This window comes from Somniosus microcephalus, chromosome 3 (genome assembly GCF_052327205.1).
Source record: "Somniosus microcephalus isolate GS21.2 chromosome 3, FLI_Smic_1.0, whole genome shotgun sequence".
Lineage (NCBI taxonomy): Eukaryota > Metazoa > Chordata > Chondrichthyes > Squaliformes > Somniosidae > Somniosus > Somniosus microcephalus.
The window spans coordinates 109,994,817-110,009,048 of record NC_140989.1 but is presented as its reverse complement, the minus strand read 5'-3'; the positions used below and the strand labels follow the sequence as shown (position 1 = coordinate 110,009,048).

The 14,232-nt window shown below is 48.9% G+C and overlaps 1 protein-coding gene across 4 annotated transcripts in view; it reads left to right on the top strand.

The window, feature by feature from the left end:
* Window positions 1-14,232, top strand: part of LOC147121259 (ribosomal protein S6 kinase alpha-2) — an 823,768-nt gene that overhangs the window by 771,205 nt on the left and 38,331 nt on the right. For all 4 annotated transcript variants that reach the window (XM_085981473.1, XM_085981472.1, XM_085981470.1 and 1 more), the window contains one exon: window positions 10,203-10,361. In XM_085981473.1, coding sequence (XP_085837599.1) covers window positions 10,203-10,361 — 159 coding nt within the window. The remainder of the gene's footprint in view (window positions 1-10,202; window positions 10,362-14,232) is intronic.

Here is a 14,232-nt window from a genome sequence, read left to right as displayed (position 1 = left end):
CGCGGTTGATGCACACTCCAAGTGGCCGGAGGTAATAAAGATGTCCTCCACCACCACGGAAAAAACCATCACAGTATTAAGGACCATATTTGCCAGGAATGGGCTGCCTGAACAGATCTGTTCTGATAATGGACCGCAATTTGTGTCCGAAGAATTCAGGAAGTTCTTAAAAAACAATGGGGTAAAGCACTACACGTCCGCCCCATACCATCCCGCCACCAATGGATTGGCTGAAAGGTTTGTCCAGACCTTCAAGAAGGCCATAAAGGCCATGGGTAATGAAGACATAAAACTTCAGCATAAGGTGGATAACTTCTTGTTTGCATACAGGAATGCAACACATATGGTTACAAACCAAACTCCCGCCATGATGTTCTTCAATAGAAGCCTAAGATGCCGGCTGGATTTGATCAAGCCAAACATCAGAAGGGACGTGGAGAACCGGCAATTTCAAGGCATGAATGAAAGGCCAACTAGAACCTTCCAGATAGGTCAACAAGTTTTGGCCCGGGACTACCGTACCGAGAAATGGCAGCCTGGAACTATCTGCACACGACTAGGACCGCTGATGTACACCGTGGACATTGGAGAAAGCATAATAAGGCGCCATGCTGACCAAATCATAGAGTCATCCAAAAAGGGACAACCTACACCACAACTCTATACGCCTAATGATGAAGTAGAGATACCCATAGTATCCACCTCCGATCCGGTGATACTGGAACCCGATGAACCCGACACTGGCATTCAAGCCAAATCAGCCTTGCCAAAAGAACCTACTACACCACCAGAAACTACTGCACCACCGAGGCGTTATCCGGACCGAGTCAGGAAGCCTCCAGAGATTCTGACTTATAATTGATTAACTGCAGCAATGTGTAGATTATTGTTCTAGTAACATGTAATTAATGATTACTTAAAATATTATGGCCTAGAAATTCAGTTGCGTTCGCCAGCCGTTAACGCCATAAGAGGGGTAGATTTCCAGCGCTAGGCACTTAGCACCCGGGCGCAGGCCGATCTGCGCCTACGCCCAACTTCAGTTGACATTTAGCGCCGGCGCAAAGTGTTTGCGCCCGCAGCTTATGACGTCATTTCATCGTGCAACGCTGTTTGTGCGCCCCAAACCGGAAATTCAGTGGCGCCCGCCCAATGTGGGCGTGGCGCTGTTAAGAACTGTGAAGTGGAACGCAGCAGAGGCCCTGCGGGCCTCGGGGAGTGCTAATTAAAGGGCACTTACACTGAACTATAAAGGCCAGCCATTTTGCTGCAATGACTTCAGTGCTTTGGATTTCTGTACAGAGACCAAGGAACAAACTTTACTGATTTGGGACAACATAGGAGAGGTATTTTTAGCTTCTGGCCAGAGCTTGAAAATTTGACTCTTGTGATTTCACTGTTTGCAAGTTTATCATGGGGGCTGCATGGGGTTCCAACCCTCAGTTCCAGCATTATGTGCGAAGGGCTCGCAGACGCTGTGTGAGAGGGGAAGCCATGCCTAGAAGCAGAGGGGCCATCAGGCGTCGGCAACGTAGGCCTTACCCACTCAGGGAATACCGGCAGCAGGTGTCCTATCTCACCATGACTGCCGCGCATTGTGTTAAGAGGCTGCGCTTCAGAAGGGAGGTGGTTGCAGAGATCTGCCAGCTGCTTCACAGAGATCTGCGTCCACAGCTGATGTGCAGGACCTCTCTGTCGGTGGAAGTGAAGGTCACGGTGGCTCTGAACTTTTATGCAAGCGGCTCCTTCCAAGCCGCTGCTGGGGACATAGCGAACATCTCCCAGTTCGCCATGCATCGCTGCATCCGGCAGGTCACCGATGCCCTTTTCGCAAGGAGACACCAATTCATCTCCTTCCCCATGACCCTAGAGAGGCAGGAGCAGCGTGCAGTTGGATTTGCCAGGATCGCCGACTTCCCCATGGTGCAGGGCGCCATTGACTGCACGCATGTGGCTATGCGGGCACCTATCGACAATGCCGAGGATTACCGCAACCGGAAGGGCTACCATTCCCTCAATGTACAGCTGGTGTGTGACCACAGGCAGCGCATCCTAGCTGTCAATGCCCGCTTTCCAGGAAGCAGCCACGATGCATTTATCCTGCGCCAGACTACTGTGGCTGACATGTTCGAGGCACAGCCTCCACCAAGGGGATGGCTTATTGGGGACAAGGGCTACCCTTTGTGTACATGGCTCATGACCCCGCTCCGCGCGCCCAGGACCCCTGCGGAGGAGGCATACAACGAAAGTCATCAAGCCACAAGGAACATCATAGAGCAAACGATTGGCGTCCTCAAGCAACGGTTCCGCTGCCTGGATCGTTCTGGCGGATCTCTACAGTATTCGCCGGATAGAGTCTCCCAGTTCGTCGTCGTTTGCTGCATGCTGCACAACCTGGCTATCCGCAGGACTCAGGCACTGCCACCTCACGTTGGACCACCACCTCAGGAGGACGAGCAGGAGGACCATGAGGAGGAGGAGGAGGAGTACCAGCCCAGGAGGGAGCCACAAGGTCCAAGGGCCGTCCGCCGGCGGCTTATTGAACGGCACTTCTAGGCCCCCTGTCAGGGAATGGCTTGTGGCAATGAACGCACCTGAATGCAGCCGCTCCGCAAGCCCTCAGCCGGTTAACGCAACAACCACTTGAAACATGACACCTGGACAAGCTGAATAAATAAAAAGCTTTATTTAACAAACTCAGGGCCCTTCCCACATGAAACAGAGAAACAGACAAGACCCCCAAAAAACAGTCAAAAACATATCTCACTCCCACAACCTGGGGAGGAATAACAAAACTTGTCAATAACATTTGCCTTCATCCTCGGCCTTCCCAAAATAAGGCCCCCCCCCTCCAGAACACAACCACCCCCATATAAAAACATTTGCCTTCATCTTCGGCCTTCCCAAAATAAGCCCCCCCCACCAGAACACAAACACCCCCATATAAAAAAAACAGTTGGCAACACACTCTATTTGGTGTGCCGAGAGGGTGAGTCCTTGTGCAGGCTTCTCCGGCCCCTGCCCGACCTGTTGCTCCACCTCAACCTGGGCCCTGTGGGTGTGGCAAGGCTGGGGGAAGGCTCCTGAGGGGCAAACTGCATGACGGCAGATGCCCTTGGGGGTCGGTCTAGACGAGGTCCGGCCCTGGAGGGGCCGGCTGCTGACTGCTGCAGCTGTGGCTGGGCAGCATCAGTCTCTGCATCAGCTCGTCGCACCTTGGCTGGGGGAGTGGCAGTGGCGGCTGCAGCAATGGGGGCAAGCTGGCTGATGCCAGGCGCTCGCTGGTCGCCAGAGACACTGGTACTCGGCCGGGCTGGCACTGCAGCAAGCGCAGCAATCTGGTGGAGGCCAGACCGCTGTGCTGCAGCAGGGCGGCGGGTGCCCTGGCGATGCTTCCGTGACACCGCGAGTGTGGCAGAAGTGAGTGCCCGAACTGCCCTGGTCTGTGCCCGCATCAGATCAGCCAGTGTCTGCACGGCACCACTCATGAACTCGCGACTCGCGTCCTGTGCTGCCGCGAGTTGGTCGACACCCCTGGCCTGTGCTGCCGCGAGTTGGTCGACACCCCTGGCCTGTGAGTCCCCGAAAGCGGCCACACTATGAGCCAGGGACTCAACGGCCTGAGGCATCTGTCCCACAACCCCCATGAACTCGTTGTGGCGCCGCTCCGAGGCCGCGGACATTTCATCAAGGAGGCGCACCTCCTGGGCGAGGACCGTCTCCGGACTGGAGGGCGGACTCTCCCTCTGGGGAGAAGGCCGCCGAGCTGCCCGACCCTTCCCGCGTGCCTGGACACCACTGGGCCCAGCAACTGCCCTCCCCTGCAACACTTCCCCCCTCTGGGGAGAAGGCAGCCATGCTGCCCGACCCTTCCCGCGTGCCTGGACGCCACTGGGCCCAGCAACTGCCCTCCCCTGCAACACTTCCCCCCTCTGGGGAGAAGGCAGCCGTGCTGCCCGACCCTTCCCGCGTGCCTGGACGCCACTGGGCCCAGGAGCTACACCCCCCTGCAACACTTCCCCCTGGCTCTCCGCCAGGCAAGACGTCTCCCCTCCATTGCCATCCCCTGGCGCGGATGAGGGTTCCCCCGATGTGCCGCCTTCCTCTTGGTCCTCGTCGTCCTCCTCTTCCGAGGGACTGGCACTCTCAGCTTCATGGACCTCCTCCCCACCAGCTGAAAGCAGGAAGGCACAAGAGTAGCTTTAGAGTGAGGACAGGGCGTCAGCGAGGGAGGCATGAGTGGTGGCATTATGCGCATTGGTGGGACAGTGGCAAAGGATGTAGATCTGAAGCGCAAGGGGAACGAGAGAGGTCCAAACGGTCATGTCCTTACCATTGGGGCCCAGCACAGGGTCCGCATCACCAATAGCAACGGGGCCAACCACCCGGCCACGCATGAGTCGAGCCACGCGCTCCTCCAGCTCACTGAGCTCCTGGAACTGGGCACGGCCTCCCCCGGTGACATTCCGGCTCTTCATATTCTGGGCCAGCTTGGCCTGCAAGAGAAAGGACGGCCTCTAAGTACAGTGTGGTGCCCTGTTGTTGTGTGCACTGCCTCCCATGGTGGAATAGCTTGGCCAGTGTGGTGCCCTGTTGTTGTGTGCACTGCCTCCCATGGTCGAATAGCTTGGCCAGTGTGTAAAGTGCAGAAAGTGCTATTGATGATCATGCCAGTGCCATAGCTGCGGGAGGAGGGATGGCCATTAGGCCTTTGAGGTCCCTTTGCCCATAATGTGAGGTGCACATGCAAGGATGAGGAGGACACTGGAAAGGCTACTCACCTTGACCAACCGAGTGAGGTCGTTGTACTTCTTGCGGCATTGGTCACCAGTCCTGGGGACCATCGCTGTTGACTGACACCCTGTGGGCGATTTCCCTCCAGGCTCTCCTGAACTGCCTCCTGGGAGCCTTCTTGCCACTGTCCGGGCACAAGATCTCTCTTCTCTTTTCCAAACCCTTAAGCAGCACCCACAAAGCAGGCTCTGAGAAGCGCTGCGCTCGTTCACGGGCCTTCTGCATGGCTTCAGGCACTATTTGGGTCCACCAGCAGTGTTGAGGCCTAGCTGCAGGGCTCCACTATCCAGGGCGTGGCAGCAGACAAAGTCGACCCTTCCCCCTTTAAGAGCTGGCCGGCGTCAGGGTGTCTGCTGTCAATCAAAACATGACCGCACCTGCGCTGCGCCCGGCCTCGGCGTTATCAGTCCGCACCGCCGGCTTAGCGCCTAAAGATAGGAGTGCAACGCCAGTTTCAGCGCTCGCCCAAACTCCTTGGCCAAATCTACTGAATTTCGGTGAAGTGGCCTACACTTTCCGGCGGGCGCTAACTTTAGCGACCGCCCGACTTTAGCGCCCCAAAAGTGGCGCGACTGAATTCTAGGCCTATGTACTGGTTGGCTAAAAGGGGAGGAATTGTAGTGTATGTGCCTTTAAGAGCCCCCTGTGTACTGTAATGCCGGTAATGGCCACTCGGGCTATATAAGCCTGTATATTGTGTTGTATCAGTTAGTTAACCTCCAGACTTTGTTCAGTAAACACCTGTGAAACCAACTCCTGCCTTCAGTGTCTCTATTAACACACCGACACAACAGAAGTGGGGACTCCACTCAAAGTGCTTCCACTTCTCACTCGTTGCCTGTCCCTCAGTCAGTACCCATCATGCTGCCTCATGTCCCAGTGGCCAAGTCTCTCCCTGCACAGGTGCAGGTGGAGCAGTCTTTGGTGGGGCCCTCATGGGCTTGAAAACACAGAGGTCATTGACCAAGAATATCTCAGCAGTCAGAGCAGAATCCTGAGCAGCCTGACCCTACCTCTGTTGCACCACATAGGAGTGGTAGGAAAAGGAAAAGTAAAGCTTTATAGTTGCACAAGTGTGTGCACATGGGTGTATGAGAAAATGGTGTGTCATGAAATTTCCATTCTTTAGTAGAATCATGTAAATTTTATTAGTTTGCACCAGTTTCCCTTCTTGCTCATTCTTGGTTGCTGGGTGGCAAGTAGCCTTTTAACTTGCTTGATGTTGAATGGAAAGACAGGGATTTATGGGGACCAATAGGGGGAGGTGCAAGGGGTGGTTGGTTGTTTGCCGGACAGCTTTGTGTCCGTGATGTTGGTGGGGTGCGGGGTGGAGGGGTGGGTGGGTGACGGGAAGTGTGGCCATTTCATGTGCTTCTAAAATCAGTTCGCTAGTGCAACCTAACTGAAACTTGCATTAATAAGGGCATCTCTGGTAGCAATATGAGCAGCTGATGCTGCATTGCCCTCATCACCTCCCTCCTCCTCATCTTCCTCCTCCTTGGAATCTTCCGTAAATGACCTGAGCTCTTTGCCTTGTTGCTCCTGCAGGTCCAAACCTCGCTGCTGCACAATGTTGTGCAGAGCACAGCACACCACGACCATTCTGGAGACTCTGGCTGGTGCATACTGAAGGGTGCCTTCAGATCTTTCGGCACCTGAAGTTCATCTTCAGCATGCCAATGGCTTGTTCGATCACATATCTGGTGGTCATATGGCATTCATTGTAGCGCTGTTGGACTTCATTGGTCGGGTTTCTGATGGGTGTCATCAGCCAAGTTTGAAGTGGGTATCCCTTGTCTCCTAGCAGCCACCTTAAGTGTGCTTGTGGGTCCAAAGCGGTCAGGGAGCTTGGACTGCCACAGAACGAACGCATCATGGCAACTCCCTGGGAAGCTTGTGCACACCTGCCGAGATATATTTCTGTGGCTGCGCACTAGCTGCACATTGATGGAGTGGAAGCCCTTGTGGTTGACACATAGGCCGAAATTTTCCTTACCTTGGCTGGTTCGGAGCGGGCGGTGTCTGTGGCAGGTCGTGACCCCACTGCTGGTTCCATCCCACTGTAGAAAATGAAATTAGCTTAATGGGGCCTATTAAGCCCACCCAGCGCGTTACCCAGCCCAATTAGATGAAGCAGGTCTGGTGACGCCACTCATGATGTGTTTTAAGCTGGGATTCTTAAAGGGACCCTGGTCACAATAAATTTTAAGTTCAATCTAACATTGTAGGTGCTGAATCTTTACTGTACAATAATATAATAAAAGTTACATATGAGTGACAAAGAAATATTTAATTAAAATTATTAAGTAATATGACTCCATCTACAAATACAATCAAGAACATAATTTATAAAGTACATTAATCATGAAGTTACTGGTCCTTTAGTCACAAATCTATAGACTTTTGTATCAGTAACTGGTACAAATAAGAGATGTGTGCGTATAGGTAATACATAAAATTAAGCGGATTTTAAATGTAATTGTAAAGGGGTGGATTTACAATCTTATGCAATTTCAACGGAAGAGCTGCGGAATCCCTGACAAACAGTGTAAGTGGAGCTTACAATGTATTTCTGGGATTTCTGCAGCTCTTCCATTGAAGTTAACAATGGACAAGTGAGAAAACCTCCACAGAAATTCACCCTAAAGTCTCAGACTGAAAAATCAAATTAGTCATATTCAGGGACTGAAAGCAAATTGAACCAGTGGAATAAGTATGAGAATGAAATTGTTACAGTTGATGACTTGATTTCATATGAAACTGGACAATCACAGTATACTGTGAGAAAACTCTGACCAAAATCAACACAAAAATTTATTTAAATGGTATATGTCATTTTCACTGCAATTACTGTTCAGTTGGAAGGCAACAGCCGAGAATGACCAATGAAAAATTAACATTTACCAGTAGCTTTTCAAGCAGAACAATCTCCATCAATCTGTTAGCTGATGTTATCAACATGTTTTTATTTGGTTTGTTTTCCATGCTGTCACGTAATCAGCTGGAGCAATGGTCACGGAACTCACGCCTCAGGTTGACAGACGTGGTTCCCGAGCTGTGTGAATCCCGTGGCAATGCAGGGAAATTTAAAAAGTAGGGAGATAAAAGGCTCTTAAGTGTCTGTAAAGTACCTCATAATGATTTCAATTGGGTCCCCCGCCACTGCAGGTCGGGTCGGCGCCTCGCTGACAGATGCGCCTGTGGGAAAGGCGCGTGGGAGCGAGTTGACAGAGGGTTACAGACCCACTGTCAAAAAGAACAACTTTCCCATGCGACCCGACACCGATCGCACCCGCTACCACCACAGAAAATTCAGCCCATACTCTTGGTTAATCTGGGGGTGCTTGGCTTGCCACATGTGTGTAATTGATGATGCCCTGCACCTGTGAGAAACCAGCCAGAGATGCAAACCTGAGCACCCGCTCATTCTGACTGACATCATTGCAGGCAAAGTTCACATAATTGCTGGCCCTGGCAAGCAACCCATCAGTCACCTGTCTGATACATTTGTGGGCCACTGACTGCGAAATCCTGGATATGTCTCCAACAGAGCCCTGGAAAGATCCAGAGGCAAAAAAGTTGAGGGCAGTGGTCACTTTGACAGCCATTGGTAACGCATGGCTACCAGGTCCAGCAGGGAGCAGGTCTTCTTCTAGGAGGTTGAAGATGTCTGTCACCACCTGACGCGACAACCTGAGCCTCCTGAAGCACTGCTGTTCGGCTTTGTCAAGGAAACTGAGCCTCTGCCTGTGCTCACTGTGTCACGGGTAGTGCCTCCAGTGAGCTGCACCCCTTTGCTGCTCCCCTCTCTGATGTCCATCTGCAGGTCTCTCAACAGCAGGCTGCTGTTGCTGCTCATGTTGCTCCTCATCCAAGGTCCAAATCCAAGGCAGCCAAGGTGCCACCCATCCTGATGTGATTCACAAACCCCCCAAAGTGTAGAAAGTAAACTCTCAGCAAAAGTACTATGAACAATCCCATTCCCACTAGCAGGTAAGAAAGTAGCTGTGAGTACTGAGTATTTATTGCAGTATTTGCACGAGATTGAACCAGCTCCCTCAATTGTCATTGTGTTCTTGCCTTGCTTTCACTGGTGAGTTTCAGGAAGCCTGGGAAACCCGTGGATGCGAAGTTAAACTTAAAACTGTTGAAATATCGCTTCAATTGAGCAATTAGCATATTTTAATAGGTAACCCGCCGCTCCTGAGGAGTTGCATGCAGGCAGCCTAACGCGCTTGAGTTAAATGGGGAAGTTGATGGGTTGGAGCCAGCTTGCATTTTTGCCACATTTCATCCCCCAGCCACACCCAAACCCCTCACTCCTTCAGGCTAAAATTCCCCCCATGGTTTCTGAGCTAATTAAAGGTCAGAACTACCATTTTCTGATTTATACCAGTAAGATTGTCCTGCAGGTATATTGAGAAGTTAATACACCATCCCTCTCTATTAATAACAAATATGTAAATATATAAATTACTACTATGGGAAAGTTAAACTCCTACCTCCAGGTTGATGATATTAATCGTTATTCTGAAGTGGAAAGCAAGCAGTTGGCATGGCAATGGGACTGTGCCACCATGTTTTATATATCATGATGATTCTAAAGTTGCCACATCAACTGGAAGAGATAGGTAACTGAATCAGAGGATATATTTTTATGAGTTCTTAGTTCTGGCAGGGAACCTGGCCTCCTGGGAGTGCAGGCTGGACATTTGGGAGCATATTGCCCACAAGCCCGAATTTCCGATATGCATTCCCATTGGGAAAAGCTCCATACTGGGGGCATGACCTCATAAAATGATCCACCTAAATGTAAGCACTTAATAGTCATCATCATTATCTCCTACAGGGTTACTGATGATTAGTAGTAATCTACAAGGCAACAACTCCAGTGAACCCTTGACTGATTGCAATTTATTTGTTGTTCCTTATAATATAGAGGGAGCAATGAGACGAGTCTGCTCTAGTACTGCGGAGTCTCACCCACAAAGAGCGCATTACAGAAAATTGGGTGTTTACTGTTCATAATTTTCCAACCAAAATGCGCGGACTCGTAAAATTACTCCCATAGTATATCATTTATCTTTTATTTTTTGCTGTTGTGCAGCAGACATATTCAGCGGAGCTGACATTACTTTAGATGAAATGATAATAGTAATATACATGACATGGGGGTGGTAGGTACATGGCATCACATGCTAGTATTGCATCAATACCAGTCTCTATTCTCCTAGAATAATACCAGAAAACATATCATACACTGTATATTAAAAATGGCTCTACACAAAGAATATGAGCTTGAGGCTCTGAAATGTGTCATTTGGCCTGTGAACCTTTGCTGCATTGTGTAGCTATTTTAAACAAACATATCTTGCTTGGCCTTGATTTTGTTTGTGTTGATTATTCAGGTATATGATGACGGAAAATATTTGTACCTTGTCATGGAGCTAATGAGAGGAGGAGAACTGCTTGATCGGATTCTACGGCAAAAGTGTTTCTCGGAGAGAGAGGCCAGCGCAGTACTTTATACAATCACGAAGACTGTGGAATACCTACATTCACAAGGAGTATGTTCCATTTATTAATTTGGCAGGTTTCATTTTCACAATATTTTGTAAGTGATGTATAACAAAAGCACGGAGTTACACAATCTGCATGCACAAAAAATAGACTAGTGAGAAAGATGTAGATTTTCCTGGGAGCCCTGGGTCCAAGCACTGTCCAGGCCTTGGAACACCCACATTTTCTGGGCAGGTTATTATCATGGTCTGGTTGCATCCCCAAGGCGGACCTGCCCCCTGGGAGTAGAACAGCAAAGTCTGCTGCTACTGCAACCTGAGAGGTTGAGGAACAGCAGCCTGAAGGCCGGAAACATAGAACCATAGAAACATAGAAGATAGGAGCAGGAGAAGGCCATTCGGCCCCTCGAGCCTGCTCCGCCATTCAATGCGATCATGGCTGATCATCCAAATTCAGTACCCGGTCCCTGCTTTCTCCCCATACCCCTTGATCCCTTTAGCCTTAAGAAATATATCCAACTCCTTCTTGAATATATTTAATGAATTGGCCTCTACTGCCTTCTGTGGTAGAGAATTCCACAGGTTCCCCACTCTCTGGGTGAAGAAATTCCTCCTCATTTCTGTCCTAAATGGCTTACCCCTTATCCTTAGACTGTGACCCCTGATTCTGGACTCCTCGGCCATCGGGAACATCCTTCCTGCATCTAGTCTGTCCAGTCCTGTCAGAATTTTATAAGTTTCAATGAGATCCCCTCTCATTCTTCTAAACTCCAGCGAGTATAAGCCCAATTGACCCAATCTCTCCTCATATGTCATTCCTGCCATCCCAGGTATCAGCTTGGTGAATCTTCGCTGAACTCCTTCCATGGCAAGAACATCCTTCCTCAGATTAGGCGACCAAAACTGCACACAATACTCAAGATGTGGTCTCACCAAGGCCCTGTACAACTGCAGCAAGACATCCTTGTTCCTGTACTCAAACCGTCTCGCTACGAAGGCCAACATACCATTTGCCTTCTTAACCACCTGCTGCACCTGCATGCTTACCTTCAGCGACTGGTGCACAAGGACACCCAGGTCTCGTTGCACTTCCCCTTCTCCCAATCTATTGACATTCAGATAATAATCTGCCTTCCTGTTTTTGCCACCAAAGTGGATAACCTCACATTTATCCACGTTATATTGCATCTGCCATGCTTCTGCCCAATCACCCAAACTGTCCGAATCATCCTGGAGTTTCTCAGCATCCTCCTCACAGCACACACGCCCACCCAGCTTTGTGTCGTCTGCAAATTTGGAGATATTACATCTAGTTCCCTTGTCTAGATCATTAATATATATTGTGAATAGCTGGGGTCCAAGGACCGATCCCTGCGGTACCCCACTAGTCACTGCCTGCCACTCGGAAAAAGACCCGTTTATTCCAACTCTGCTTTCTGTCTGCCAAACAGTTCTCTACCCAAGTCAATACCTTGCCCCAATCCCATGTGCCTTAACTTTACATGCTAATCTCTTATGCGGGACCTTATCGAAAGCCTTCTGAAAGTCCAAATACACCACATCCACTGGTTCTTCCTTATCTATTTTACTTGTTACATCCTCAAAAAATTCCAGTAGATTAGTCAAGCACGATTTACCTTTTGTAAATCCATGTTGACTTTGTCCGATCCTGTCACTGTTTTCCAAGTGCTCTGCTATTACATCTTTTATAATGGACTCTAGCATTTTCCCCACTACCGATGTCAGGCTTATTGGTCTGTAATTCCCCGTTTTCTCTCTACCACCTTTTTTGAATAGTGGGGTAACATTAGCTACCCTCCAACCCATGGGTACTGTTCCAGATTCCATCGAATGTTGGAAGTTGATCAGCAATGCATCTACTATTTCTAGGGCCACTTCCTTAAGTACCCTAGGGTGTAGATTATCAGTCCCTGGGAATTTATCGGCCTTCAATCCCTTCAATTTCCCTAACACCATTTCCCTACAAATACTGATTTCTTTCAGTTCCTCCCTTTCATCAGACCCTATGTTCCCCGACATCTCTGGGAGGTTATTTGTGTCCTCCTTTGTGAAGACAGAACCAAAATATGTATTTAATTGATCTGCCAATTCTTTGTTCCCCATTATAAATTTCCCTGATTCTGACTGCAAGGGACCTACGCTTGACTTCACCAATCTTTTTCTCTTCACATATTTATAAAAGCTTTTACAGTCAGTTTTTATATTCCCTGAAAGCTTACTCTCATATTCTATTTTCCCCTTATTAATTAATCCCTTTGTCCTCCTTTGTTGAATCCTAAACTGCTCCCAATCCTCAAGATTACTGCTTTTTCTGGCCAATTTATATATCCTCTCCTTGGATCTTATGCTATCCCTAATTTCCTTGTTAGCCATGGTTGAGTCACCTTTTTTGTTTTATTTTTATGCCAAACTGGGATGAACAAATTCTGTAGTTCTTCCATGCGGTCTTTGAATGTTTGCCATTGCCTATCCACCGTCAACCCTTTGAGTGACGTTCCCCAATCAATCCTACCCAACTGACACCTCAGACCATCGTAGTTTCCTTTATTTAAATTCAGGACCCTAGTCTCTAAGTCAACTACTTCATTCTCCATCTTAATGAAGAATTCTATCATATTATGATCGCTTCGACCCAAGGGGCCTCGTACAACAAGATTGCTAATTAATCCTTTCTCGTTACATAATACCCCGTCTAAGATGGCCTGATCTCTGGTTGGTTCCTCGACATATTGGTCCAGGAAACCATCCCATAAACACTCCAGGAATTCCTCCTCCACAGTATTGTTACTAATTTGGTTAGCCCAATCTATATGTGGATTAAAGTCACCCATGATGACTGCTGTGCCCTTATTGCACGCTTCTCTAATTTCCCTTTGAGTGCCATTCCCAACCTCCGCATTACTGTTTGGAGGTCTATATACCACTCCCACTAACATTTTCTGCCCCTTGGTATTTCTCATTTCTACCCATACAGATTCCACATCATCAGAGCTAATATCCCTCCTTACAATTGTGTTAATCCCTTCTTTAACCAGCAATGCTACCCCACCTCCCTTTCCTCAGAAGATCACTGGGGAGGCTGTAAGCAGCTTGGCATCCAATGGTAAAGGCAGAAGGGCCAGGAACGGCACGGCCCACATCATTTAAGTGGGAATGTTCAGCCTGGTCTGACTGCAGGCACAGATCCTGCTCCAGCTCTTGGGAAAAGTTCCATAAATTCCGGAGCTACATAAAGGGGGTGGAGGCCCAGTGCTGACCCAAGGAACATCAGTTCCTTAAACTCTACATTCTGTAAGAAACTGTGATTGAGTGTGAAGTAAATGCACACAGCAAAGAAGAATGAAAGCCTGCTCAAGGCCTCAACCGTGACCATGGAGAGGATCAAATAAGGCTGGTGGGTACAGAGGATGAACAGTGGGTACTAATTGAAAGTAATAGCTGTTTCTAGGGGATAATTTGTATTGGGGGCTGTAGGACAATTATACAGCGCCACACAGCGTCAAATCTCTTTTACTCAATCTGTCCTCAATTTTAATCCTAAAGAGAATCACTGAGAGTTAGGAACATCCAACAGAACTCGGTGAAGATGTTGACATCCAGGACTAAATAGTACATCTGCACACAATTATGAGGGCAGAGAAAACCCAATAAAAACTTATCACGTGGCCTCTTAAAGGATGCTGAGAGGCATCAGCTGATGGTGGAGAGGCACGTGGACATTAGGCATTTCAAGGAGACACTCGCCTCCAACCAAAAGCAAGTGTCATGAGGATATGCAGGAAGGAGCCACTGCTACCACCACCCCTCATGAGTACCACTGCCTATCTGGAAGGCTGAAAAATTTTGCTCCATACATTATTCCAGAAATCTAAGAAGAAACAAAAACACTTGTATTTAT